Source organism: Anomaloglossus baeobatrachus, chromosome 1 (genome assembly GCF_048569485.1).
Source record: "Anomaloglossus baeobatrachus isolate aAnoBae1 chromosome 1, aAnoBae1.hap1, whole genome shotgun sequence".
Lineage (NCBI taxonomy): Eukaryota > Metazoa > Chordata > Amphibia > Anura > Aromobatidae > Anomaloglossus > Anomaloglossus baeobatrachus.
This window is the reverse complement of record NC_134353.1, coordinates 747,399,941-747,413,541: the sequence shown is the minus strand read 5'-3', so window position 1 is coordinate 747,413,541 and position 13,601 is coordinate 747,399,941. Positions and strand designations below refer to the sequence as shown.

At 43.7% G+C, this 13,601-nt stretch overlaps 1 protein-coding gene across 8 annotated transcripts in view; it reads right to left on the bottom strand.

Moving 5' to 3' along the window:
* Positions 1 to 13,601, bottom strand: part of KDM2B (lysine demethylase 2B) — a 244,672-nt gene that overhangs the window by 37,520 nt on the left and 193,551 nt on the right. For all 8 annotated transcript variants that reach the window (XM_075323468.1, XM_075323476.1, XM_075323495.1 and 5 more), the window contains 2 exons: positions 7,461 to 7,685; positions 2,655 to 2,798 (listed from right to left, as the gene is read on the bottom strand). In XM_075323468.1, coding sequence (XP_075179583.1) covers positions 2,655 to 2,798; positions 7,461 to 7,685 — 369 coding nt within the window. The remainder of the gene's footprint in view (positions 1 to 2,654; positions 2,799 to 7,460; positions 7,686 to 13,601) is intronic.

The window sequence follows — 13,601 nt, the reverse complement described above, 5'->3', positions numbered from 1 at the left end:
TAAAATCTCGCTTTTTGCCGACGATGTGCTCATTACACTTACTAACATCCATGTGTCCCTTCCAATTTTAATGTGCACCTTGGGTACGTACGGGAGCCTTTCGGGGTATAAGATCAACTCTAGCAAAACGGAGGCAATGCCCTTGAATCTCGACCCGGTGGCCCTGGATTACCTGCGTTTGAATTTTAAGTTTCGTTGGAAGACAGATGCGGTCAAGTACCTGGGGGTTAACCTCACATCTACTTATGATTCCCTCTATAACCTTAACTTCCCCCCCTTTTCCGAGAGCTGAGAACTCTTTTGAGCAAGTGGTTGCCCCTCCCTCTTTCGTGGATGGGGCGCATTGCGGCGGTTAAAATGAGCTTGCTCCCAAAATTATTATATTTCTTTGAAACCCTCCCAGTTAAGGTACCAATAAAGGAGCTGAAGTCCCTTCAGGCGGCTATCCTTAGATTTATTTGGTGTAACAAACGTCATAGGGTGGCCAGGGAGGTGTTGATGGCTCGGAGAAACAGGGGGGGGCTTTCTGTCCCGGACATCCTAAAATACTATTGGGCGGCCCATCTTAGGAGGATCCCCTGTTGGGTGTCCCTTTGGGCATACAACAGGTGGACTGAGATTGAAAAACTTTGGCTGGCGCCTATACATCCAAACGCGCTCCTGTGGCCCCCGGCCCGGTGTGATTCGCCCCCCCCTCTTCTTGGACCGATGCAGTTCACTAGGGACCTCTGGGCATTTTGCATTAGAAGATTTCCTTTGGCATCCCCCTGCTCCCCTCTGGTGTCCTTCATATACCAACCCTTGCTCCCAAGCAGTCTGGAGTCGGACATGGTGCACCCCTGGCTCAAGGCAGGTCTATTCAGATTTGCAGACATTATAGATGGAAGTACAATGCAGATCCATTCCTTTGAGTACCTTAGAGATAAATTCTCTCTCTCTAATCGAGAGTTTTTCCAATATCTGCAGATCAGAGACTTGGCTGGCTCCTTGTTTGGCAGGGCAGGGGCCTCGATTCCCACAGATTTTGAGAAAATTTGCAGAAGGGGCACTGATACTAAGGGACTAATTTCGGAAATTTACATTTTGCTTTCTGAGTCACGGGAGGGGCCTGAGGGGTCTTTTCCATACATGCGGAAATGGGAGTCTCTATTGGGAAGGCGGATACTTCCTCAGGAATGGGCAGCAATCTGGGGAAACGCCGCCAAGACGTCAATATGCACACTATATAAGGAAAATATCTATAAAATTTTGCTATTTTGGTACCACACTCCAGATTTCCTTCATGGCATAGACCCCTCCATACCGGCTTGTTGCTGGAGATGCGGGGGAGGCAGGGGCACCATTCTGCACATATTCTGGTCATGTCCAGGGATAGTCCCCTTCTGGGAGCGGGTTAGAGGGTTGATCCATAAAGTACTATATATAGAGGTTGATCTTGATCCCCTGATCTATGTTCTGGGTCTTGGGAATGGGGGATTGGGAAAAACGGCCTCTAAGCTTTTGTCCCACATCCTTACGGCGGCCAGATGCTTAATTGCAAAGAATTGGAGGCAGCCAGGGACACCCTCACTCCAGAGCCTCAAGTATAGATTACTGGACGTTAGACGCATGGAACATCTCACGGCACTATTGCATGACACAGTTGACCGTTTCCAGGCCGTGTGGGCACCATGGGACTACTTTGCGGGACAGGAGGATCTGTGAGACTGAGTCCTATGGGTCCTATGGAAGGAGCATGGACTCTTGAAACCCTTCCCTCTTCCCTCCTATTTCTCCTCTCCCCTCCTAACCCTCCTCACCTGTCCTGTCATTGTTTGTCTAGGTTCGATAAGAATTGTGAATTTTATGTTTTATTTTATGTATGAAAAATGTAAATTGAAAATCTCAATAAAAATTCAAAGTTTAAAAAAAAAAAACCTATGCAACGGATGCGGCAAAAAAAACTGATCCGTTGCATAAGTTTTTCCATGCGGCCCGTCCGGTTTTTGACGGATGTGGCATGATACCGAGCATGCGCAGTAGGAAAAAAAAAAACGCATCCAGTGGGCGGATGCGGTTTTTGCCGCAGGACGCCGCATCCGGCGTCCATAGGCTTGCAATGTGAATCGCGCTGCATCGCGCCAGATCCGGCGCGATGAGTTTTTTTCGCCGCCCAAAAAAACGTGCCAGGCAACGTTCCATCCGGCCGCCGCATGGTCTAAATATGCCGCATCCGGCAAAAAACGGACGCAACGCAAGGCCATGCGGCACAATATGGCGCTAATGCAAGTCTATGCGGGAAAAGACGCAACCGGCGGAAAAAAAAACGGTTGCGTTTTTTCTGCAGAGCGCCGTATTGTGCCGCACGGCAAAAAACGGATGTGTGAAAGCAGCCTTATTCTGTCCTTTGGTTTCAGATAAGTTGAAGCAGCAGAGCAGATGTTGGCACTTGCATTAATAGTTTAGCTTTCTGTGGCTATAATTAGTTTTAATGGTGGAACTCTGCCAATTGTTTAAAAACTGCTGGCAGAAGCAGACGTCAATAATATGGGTTTTCTTACAAACCAAATATTTTATAATGTTAGCAGCAGGAAAAAACATGGATTAGCCACATCTCTTGGTGTACTGACTATTATGGCTATATTATAGGACACTGAATATATTGTCAGTCTTACCTTAAGGCAACCTGGGTGGATGATTTCATTACAGATCGAGCATTCCATCAGCATGACATTAAATTTTGCTTCTTGACCTTCCACACAGTCCTCCTTCCCCGCTTCTCCACACACCAAACAAACGGCAGTATGAGGCAAAACAGGCTGATAGAAAACCAAACGCAAAGCATAAGTCTCCCATACAGGTGAAGAGCTGAAATATGCGCTAAAACTACAAACCCAATTAAAACAAAATTGCCTTACTGTGATTTAAAAATAAACAATGCGTATCAAAAGGAGAAACTGATTTTTGCAGAATCTAAGATATTGTGACAGATTTTAGGAGAAATGTCTCCACCCCTTTGACACCTCATGCTACGAAAGAGAGGCAATGAAAGGTTTCAAGTGGTCGCTCTTTTCATTTGCTTTTATTTTACTTACAGTGTATGTGTATGCCTAGATATTTATGAGGTCTGACCCCTTGTACATCATAATTGAGAAATACTCTCTCCAGTGTGTCTAGTTTAACAGCACATAAGGCGAGACAGGTTTATTCATATATTATATTATGTCCACGCTTTACAAAAATCACGATAATAAAAAGGAGATATTAGTTAAGGCTTTTCTTTGCTCTTGTGCAAGGACTTGAATCTACGGTAGTTCTAATTATATTAAAACCAAGACAAATAAGGAATTGGGGGGAGTAGGATCTCCAAAACATAATGATCACACAGGGGTGCAGTACAGCATGACTGATAACTGTCCACTATTGTGATTTTTGGCACTCGTGAAATGAAGATCTGGGGTAATGTGTTCATATCACATAGAGAAGTACATTTGTGGTATAAGCATGTACATAAAAGCTCTTATTGCCTGGAAGATGATAAGAACAGAGTCCTTTTAAAATCTGCCAAATTTGAAAATGTTGGTCAACCTTTATTTCTTTTCTTTATAGTATTGTTTGTGCTACTCTACACAGTGACATACAATTAAGAAAAAAACAACAACATGGGAGCCAGGGGACGGACACACCGCATTTGTAGCCGGTTCAGTAGGAAGAGCCCATAGTAGGGGAAGGAAGCCCAGTCTAGTGTATGTTGCTCAGTCAGGACAATGATGCGAGATTCCTTCTGTTCTCCTCTCACTGATAATATTGGGTGATGGGCCGCGGCATCCATCTACGCTCATTAGATAATTATTAACTAGAGATAAAGTAATTTGCTATTCTTCAAGTGTAGTCTTCAGCAGGATTCAAACCCAGAACCTCTAGCATGGTAGGCAGCAGCTTAGTAGCAAGCCACAAGAAGCACTGCCAAGTAGAGCGGGATTTTCTCTGCCTAAGGGTATGTGCGCACGTTGCGTACTTCACTGCAGAAATTTCTGCAGCGATCTGAAGAGCACATGTGCTCTTTAAAATCGCTGCAGAAATGTCCGTAGTGAAGAAAAAAAAAAAGCAGATTCCGTGCGCTCTGCCTGCAGCTCCTGCCATAGACAGAGCAGGAGCTGCCGGCAAAGCGCAGGAAAGAAGTGACATGTCACTTCTTTTTGCGCAGCGCTTCGGCAGTAGCCGAAGCGCTGCGCTCTTAAACGCCACGTGCGCACGGCCCCTGCACAATCTCTATAGACTGTGCAGGGGACGCAGGACGCATGCAGTTACGCTGCGCTGCAAAGCGCAGCGTAACTGCATGAATTTACGCAACGTGCGCACATAGCCTAAGGGTTCGCTCATATCTGTGTATAAACACGGCAAGCCGATAAAAAAAATAAAAAAAAATTAAAAAAAATTGCATTGCACTCGTACCAATTTTATTCTGAGACAGTGGTGATCTGCAATTTTTTTCCCCCCACAGTTGTTTTCGGCCTGAGGAAATCGCACCATTCTGCATATGGTCACGTATAATGGCCAAAACTGGCCAATACAAGTCAATGGGTGTGAGAACAAAACATGGACGGCACACAGACCATCTGTATAATGTTCATTTTTTACAGATTCTTTACCACTCTGTAGCATAGAATACCGTAAATAGTTCTTTAAAGGATTGTTGAATAAAAGCTGCTGGGAAAAAAAACCCAACACATTGCATACGGATAGCATGTCATATGGATGCTAGGTGAGAAATAAAAGAAAAAAAAGAAAATTGCACACTCACATAGCACTCATATGACATGCTGAAGACCAAACAGATTTAGATTTCACTCTTCCAACTTTACTGGATACAAATTGGAGCTAATTTTTCTATGCAGATGTGAGCTAACTCTAAAGCTATACATGGCATTCGTCTTCATTACAGACATAATGTCCAAGTATATTTAAAAGTACTAAAAAAAAATAATGAAAAACAATTTCATTAAGCAAATTTTTAAAAGGATATTCCAGACACTTGACAAATTTCTAAAGTCACCATGTGCAAATTGTTATGTTTCCCAACTCAAGTATGCAATTTATATACTTGCAATCACGTGTAGATTGTCATCTGCTTCTCTCAGAGAAGTGAATGAGCCCCTAGTCGGTACATGATCTCTCAGGAGCGAATAAGAATCTATTCATCATGTGATCTTGTATACCCCATAGAAAAAAAATAGCCAATACAAAATCTAAAATGTAGAAGGTTTATTAATAACATAGTATACATAAAGACAAGGTAAAAAGAAATGAAAGCAGTGCAAACCATACCCACCCAACGGAGGCTACACGAAGAATACGTGTAGGGTCCTGGTGTCGGCACGGTAATAGTGGGACATGTCCTAAGGTAAACACTTGTTATCTTAGACATTTACCATCTTCACACATTGTTGTGCTCTGCCTGTTCACTGCATTCTGCTGTCATTTGTTTCTTGATTAGTACACACTATACTAGACCATATATTGCTATCTGAATCTCTTTAGTATAATATAGTAACGTTTTTGAGATATTTTCACTTTGTCGTCTTCCTTGTCCCCTTGCTGTGCCGTCCTTGTGGTGCTTGTTTGCACTGCTTTCATTACTTTTACCTTGTCTTTTTATATTCTATGTATTAATAATCCTTAGACATTTTAGATATTGTATTGGCTATTTTTTCTATGGGGTATACATTCAATAACCTTTTTTCCATATAACTACATGGGGATGATAGTGGTGCATTGTCATCATTAGACACTGCTTCATACCCCCTTGTGTGGCACAATTTTCGTGTTTATCATGTGATCTTTCAGAGATGTGTATGAGAATCGATATTGTCATGTGATCACATGCTGACTAGATTCTCCCTGGTTTTTAGAAGAGATCGAAAGTATGCAAATCGCCCACTTGTACTGGTAATACAGGTGAATCGTGACAGTTTGTGCATAGAGACTACAGAAATTTGACTAGAGCCCGGAAAACCCCTTTAAAAGGGAAGTGTCAGTTGATTCATGCTGCCCAAACCATGGACAGCATGAATCAGAGAATTGGCGGCAGAATAATACCCCAGAGTTTCAGAGAAAACAGTCTGAAATTTGGACCATTAGGAAAAACCCTGGCCATATTGTCCATACCCAAACTCCAGTGGGTTGACTGTGCACACATGTGAGACCACTATCAATCATGTTCGGAGCAGTGTAGGAACAATTCGGCTAGAGACCGCATCAAACAGATCTAGTCTCTCCCTGTGTTTGCTGGTCGGATTTTCATGCCAGAGCATTTCAGACACCCCCTCCCCCCGAAAAAAAACCCCCAAAACAATCATGCAACCAGGCTCTGATTCATGTTGCCCGTGGTTTAGGAAGCATGGTTCCTCAGGTTCCCTTTAATCCGTCTTTTAAAAATAAAAACCACAAATCAACATATAGCATAAAAATATATAGTGTCCTTATAATGTTACCCTGTATAATTCAGTGAATAGATTTCTTTATGGTGATCAGTAAATGGCGCAAAAATTCATTATGTACTGTATATGAATGTTATCAGCACATGCATATTGTGCAAAAGCCCATGTAATGTATTAGCATGTGCTTATTTTATCTAGAGGTGCATAATGTGAATTTGCATGAAAATATGCAGTGTATACGCAGCTAGGCCTGACTGGGAGGGGGGGGGGGGATTTGTGTTAGGCTATGTGCGCACGTGTGCGCTCTGCACCGCACCGAAAATGTGCGCTTCAGAGCGCAGCTGAAAAGCTGCGTTCTGAAGCGCATGGTGCCGGCAGATTCGTGCGCTCTGCATGCTGCCTCTCCCTATAGACAGCATGCAGAACGCACGAAAGAAGTGACATGTCACTTCTTAGAACGTAGCGATTCGGCAAGCAGCCGAATCGCTGCGTTCTAACATGCCACATGCGCACGGCTCCTGCACAATCTCCATAGATTGTGCAGGGGACGCATACAGTTACGCTGCGGTGCAGAACTCAGCGTAACTGCATGTAATACGCACACGTGCGCACATACCTTTAGACAAGTCCTGCCCAGGGGCCTCTCACTATCAGTGTTCATCCCTGATGAGCACCTATGGGCAATTAATTCTACTGATAACCCATAAAGTGGTATGTTGGAGCCTTCATCACTGATGCACCTTGAGCTTTAGTCTGATGTATATGTGGGGAGTATTTCTCAAAAGTGCTATGAGCCGAGCCTAACCTGCATGCTGATTAAAGTGCACAGTCACGCTGAGCTTCCTGTAATTCAACTTCTGAATTTCTCTTGTTTAGCAGATGGATACATTGTTGAAATATAAAAGTTATGCAATTGTGTAAATTGAAAAACTGTCCTGTAAAAATTAAAAAAAACCCAGACAAAACAAAAATAATATTAAAAGGAAAAAAACCCTCACAACAATATAAAGAATTTAAATTTGCACAAAAAGCATTACTTACAGCAATACACTGACGCATTATACAGGACTGTTTCATCCGTCCTGGTCCCCCAAACTTCTTCATGTCTTTGCAAAAGTGACACTCCCCACATTCTGTGCGCAGGCATGCTTCACATTTACGGCATCGTGTCCGCCTTCTGCGTGCTCCAGCACTGGTCCTGTTAGCAGATAGCTTCACGGCAGGAGAAGTGGAAAGCTTACCTTTTGGTCTTCCCACAGCTCGATTCTATAGAAAACAAAAAGGCAATTGCAACTTATAAAAGAAGATCAGATACAGAACAACATGAGCGGTTACATCTGTTACATATTGTACAACGCAACGTTAAGGAACCGCTCAAATCGAACATGGTGTCCAATATATCAGCAGGAACGTATAGAGAAAGCGAGACTGAGCAGACTGACACAGGTTTGTTTCTAGATCTTATTTAACCCCTTCACAACTGATTTTCCTTTTTGTGCATTTGTTTATAACTATTTATTCCAAAAGTTAAAACTTCTTATTTTTCGGTCATTATTGAAATATAAATTTTTTTTTTCTGTGGACCGAGTGGTCAACTTTAATGATGCCATTTATTTTATAAAAAAAAAATAAAAATATACAGGAGAGCAAATATCAAGTATGGTAAAATGGTGTATCCCATCCCCCCTGCAATTCAACCTTCATTTTTTTGGGTATTTTCCAGCAGTCAGTGTGGGTTAAAAAAGATGATCTGGTAATATAATTCTCCATGTTATTGTGATTATTGTGATGCCAAACTTGTAAAGTTTTGTTAATATTTTTTTAAAATGTAAAAGTTTTTTCACTGGATTTTTAAAATTGAACCGAGTATCTCCTCCAGTTACCGCTGCTACATTGATTCAGGAAAAAGTCTGGTTTTTCTAAGGCTGCTTTCACACATCCGGTTTTTGCAGTGCGGCTCAATCCGGCTCAAAAACCTATGCAACGGATGCGGCGAAAACACCGGATCCGTTGCATAAGTTTTTCTATGCGGCCCGTCCTTTTTTTTTTTTTTTTTAACAGATGTAGCTTGATACTGAGCATGCACAGTGCAAAAAAAACCGCATCCGGATGCAGTTTTTGCCGCAGGACGCCACATCCGACGTCCATAGGCTTGCATTGTAAATCGCGCCGCACAAAAAAAATGTGCCAGGCAACGTTCCATCCAGCCACCGCATAGGCTAAATATGCCGCATCCGGCAAAAACCGGACGCAACGCAAGGCCATGTGGCACAATACGGCGCTAATGCAAGTCTATGCGGGAAAAAACGCAACTGGCGGAAAAAAAATGGTTGCGTTTTTTTCTGCAGAGCGCCGTATTGTGCCGCTCAGCAAAAACCGGATGTGTGAAAGTAGCCTAAACCTCTCCTTTCCAAAGTTATGTACCCTTGTAATAGAGATGTGAATATTACCTTCAACCAACAGGGCATATACCACGCAGGAGAAAAGCAAATGGCCACAGAAGTTCTGGTGTATAGGTCCAGATGGTTGAAGGGAGAATTTGCATCTTCATTAGAGAGAAACATAACTTTGGAATGGAGGAGATCAGAAAATAAAAGAAAACCTTTTGAGAAATCAGTACAGCAACAATTGGAGGAGGAACCCTGTGTAAAAGGGAAAAGGAGAAAAAAAAAAAAAAAAAAGAAGATTTATTGTTCTTTATTGGTACCATTAAGAGGCACATACGTTTTGATCAACACTCAGGCTGCTTTCACACATCCGGTTTGAGCAGTGCGGCTCAATCCGGCTGTGAAACCTATGCAACGGATGCGGCGAAAACACCGCATCCTTTGCATACGTTTTTACATACGGCCCGTCCGTTTTTTCCGGTTGCGGCATGCTACTGAGCATGCGCAGAGGAAGAAACCACATCCGGTGTCCATAGGCATGCATTGAAAAATGCGCCGCAGCGGCGCAATGCGTTTTTTTTGCCGGAGCAAAAAATGTGCCAGGGAACGTTCCATCCGGCCGCCGCATCGGCTAAATCTGCCGCATGCGGCAAAAAACTGACGGAATGCAAGCCCATGTGGCACAATGCGGCGCCAATCCAAGTCAATGCTGGAAAAAACGAAACCGGCGGCAAAAAAAACCCCTTTCGTTTTTTCAGCAGAGCGCCGGATTTTGCCGCACTGCTACAGCTGGATGTGTGAAAGTAGCCTTAAAGAGAATCTGTGACCAGCTATTCGCCACCTAATCTGAGAGCAGCATAATGTAGGGCCTGAGATCCTGATTCCAGCAATGTAAACAAAAAAGAACAAAAATCAGCAAATATAAAGCACTCCACAAGAATATATGAATAAAACCAAACAACTTTATTGACTGCATAAAAAAACAACATGTACTAAAAACAACAATGGGAAAACCCCATGTATTAGAGACCACTCCACCACATGAATATATAACTAGAATAAAGTGCTAAATTGATACTCCTGCAGGAGAAAATGCACACAAAGACCGGGTGAGTAAGGTTAGTAGGATATGAATGGTGTCAAATTAGTATACATCTATAATGCAGATGCCCTAACTAGAAGATTACAGCAGAAATAAACCACTAGAGGCCATAGAAATGACAGAAAACATATACCTCATGTAGAAATAGCCACAATTCAAAGCATGTGGGATCAAGTAATAGGGATCCTAGATCCGGGTGTGATGCAAAGTAATCCAAAGGGCAGACCAAACAGAGCTCAGCCCTTAAATGAGAACTGAAAAATCCTGTTGAAAAAAGTTGGATGGTGGTGGAGGGGAAGGCAAAGCATCCTACGCGAGTCACTGCCGAATGGCAGCTTCTTCAGGGGTGGGTGGAGGAGGTACTAAACCTCCCAGGGGTATATATAGGTCAGGTCATAATATAGTGATTAAGTAATTACACACCACTGTGAAGCAGCCACATATGTGATCCTCATCAGACCGGGTGAAACAGGAAGAAATAATCAGGGCAAGGCCTGTTTCACACGTCAGTGATTCTGGTACGTTTGTGCTTTTTTTATACGTACCAGAATCACTGACATACGCAGACCCATTATAATGAATAGGTCTGCTCACACATCAGTGATTTTTCACTGACCATGTCTCCGTGTAGCGTTCACGCGTGTGCGTGATTGCCGCACGGAGACATGTCCATTTTTTTCTGGCATCACTGATGTGCCACGAACCACGCAGTGGTGTGATCTGTGAAACACGTGCCAGAAAAAAGACGTGCATATAAAATAAAAATCATTTTTACTCACCCGGCTTCAGCGGCGCTCTCTGCAGCCTGTTCTGCCTGCTGCTTCTGAGCCGGCTCATTACTGTCGCGCATATTCATGAATGCACGACACAGCTGACCCGGAAGCAGCTGCTGCGGAGGTCAGCGCCGGCCGGATGCTGCACCGCGGGAGCGTTCAGCACCATGGAGAGCAGGAGCGGGCGCAGGTGAGTTAATCTGTAAGTGGTGCAATCACGGACCACGGAGAACGGAGCCCGGATTGCACTTAGACAACCCACGTGTGCCGTGAATCACAGCACACGGAGGGACATGTGCGTGTTTTACACGTCAGTGAAGAACGTCTGTGTTTTTCACTGACGTGTGAAACGGGCCTAAGATACACAGAAAACCAGAGACCAGCAGAGAAAACATGGATATTATAAAAATGACAACAAACAGCTCAGTTAGGCTGGTTTCACATCAGCGTTTTTCTGCCGGTCAGCAGAAAAACGCAAAACGCATGTTGCCGGATCCATTGTCAGCTCAATGCAATGTCAATGGACTTGCGGCAACATGCGTTTGCATGCGGCTATGTCAGGATCCAGTGAGTTGCAGTTTTTTACCTTGTACCAAAAACGCAATATGTTGCGCTTTTTGCCTCCGTTCAAAAACTGCATCTCACCGGATCCTGTACATTACAGCTGTAGCTTCAATGTATTTCAATGGGCGCCGGGATCCAGTTTTAACACTTGCGGTTGTATGCTGCAGGAAGGATCCTGTTTGCAGTACAAAACATGGCCTGAAACACAGTTATATATTTTAATATATATATATATATATATATATATATATATATATATATATATATTGTTAAATAAATATATCTATATCTATCTATAACTATCTATCTATCTATCCCTGTTATCCCTCTATCTCAATCTATCTATCTATTATCTATCTCTCTCTCTCTCTCTCTAACGTGTTTTTATTTTTTTTTTGCTTTTGTGTGGACCCCTAAAAAAAAAAAACCCCAAAAAACTAACAAAAAATATACAGAAGGGTAGATATAGAGATGTTTTGATCCATATTGAGTCATATAGATAGAGGGATGAATGAATGAATTGAGGGAGGGATTGATAGATAGATTGATATAGATACCGTATTTTTCGCTTTATAAGACGCACTTTTGTTTCCCCAAATTTTGTTGGAAAGTAGGGGGTGCGTCTTATAAGCCGAATATACGGGGGGGGGGGTATATATATATATGTACACTGCAGGGTCCAGGGGAGGTGGGGGCAGCAGCTCTGGAGAGCAGGGGAACGCTGCAGGCTGCAGCCTTTGATTTCCTGCTCCCGCTCATATAATATGCACAGCTGCTGTCCATCTTCAATGGTGCTGAAATCGCACGCAATGATGGGCTGGGGCAGCGGTGCATATTATATGAGCCTGCGCCCCCCTGTGATGGCACATGTCCCCCCTGTGTTAGATTTGGCCCCCAGGCTGCTGCTCATTCTAAAATAAAAAATCTTTACTTACCCCTGCAGCGTTTCTCCCCGGTGTCCCTGCTTCCACTGTGATCAGGCAGAGATCTCAGCCTGCTGTGCCGATCACATGACCGCACTGAGAACCAGGAAGTAAGGAAGAGAAGCACGGAGGGAGACAGGAGGGAGCTCAGCGCTGGAGGAGGTAAGGAAAGAGGGTTTTATTTTACTATGGGCAGCAGCCTGGGGGCGATATCCAACACAGGGGGACTTGTGCGATCTATAGGGGCCATGGGCAGCACTATGGGGGAGATATCTAACACAGGGGGACTTGTGCGATCTATTTAGGGGCCATGGGCAGCACTATGGGGGCGATATCTAACACAGGGGGACTTGTGCGATCTATAGGGGCCATGGGCAGCATTATGGGGGCGATATCTAACATAGGGGGACTTGTGCAATCTATATAGGGGCCATGGGCAGCACTATGGGGGCGATATCTAACACAGGGGGACTTGTGCGATCTATAGGGGCCATGGGCAGCAGCATGGGGGCGTTATCTAACACAGGGGAACGTGTGCGATCCATAGGGGACCATAGGCAGCACAAGGGAATGTATGCAATCCATAAGGGGCCATAGGCAGCACAGGGGAACGTGTGCCATCACAAGGGGGCTATATTCAATATAAGGGGGCCATATCCAGATTAAGGGGGCTAATTTTAGGATGGGGGGCTATGAGGGACATATACCCTATATGATTTGTTAGAGGGACACTGGCATTATAAGATGGACCCCATTTAACATTAAAAAAAAAAAATTCTCTTTTCCTTCACCAAATTTGGGGGTGCGTCTTATAATCAGGTGCGTCTTATAAAGCGAAAAATACGGTAGATGGATAGATAGATATATGTGAAAGACATATATAATGTCCCACCCCCCTGCATATTCTAAGCTGGCACCCTTTTGTGACTTTCATGTGGCACAAAAGTGTGCTTAGCCTTGTATCTAGCCAAAAAATAAATATTTGAAAAAACAAACAAACAAAAAACGTGGGGTCCCCCCCAAATTGGATCACCAGCCAAGGTAAAGCGGACAGCTGTAGTCTGGTATTCTCAGACTAGGGAGGTCCACTGTTATTGGACACTCCCCAGCGTAAAAATAGCAAGCCACAGCCGCCCCAGAAGTGGCGCATCCATTGGATGTGCCAATCCTGGCGCTTCGCCCCAACTCATCCCGAATTGCCCTGGTGCGGTGGCAATCAAGGTAATAAGGAGTGAATGGCAGCAGCCCATAGCTGCCACTAAGTCCTAGGTTAATCATGGCAGGGGTCTATAAGACACATTCCATGATTAACCTGTAAGTGAAAGTAAATAAAAACATACACCCGAAAAAATCCTTTATTTGGAATGTTATATACACACACACACACACACTAACACATTCAATTGTGCACATATATCTTTATATATTATATA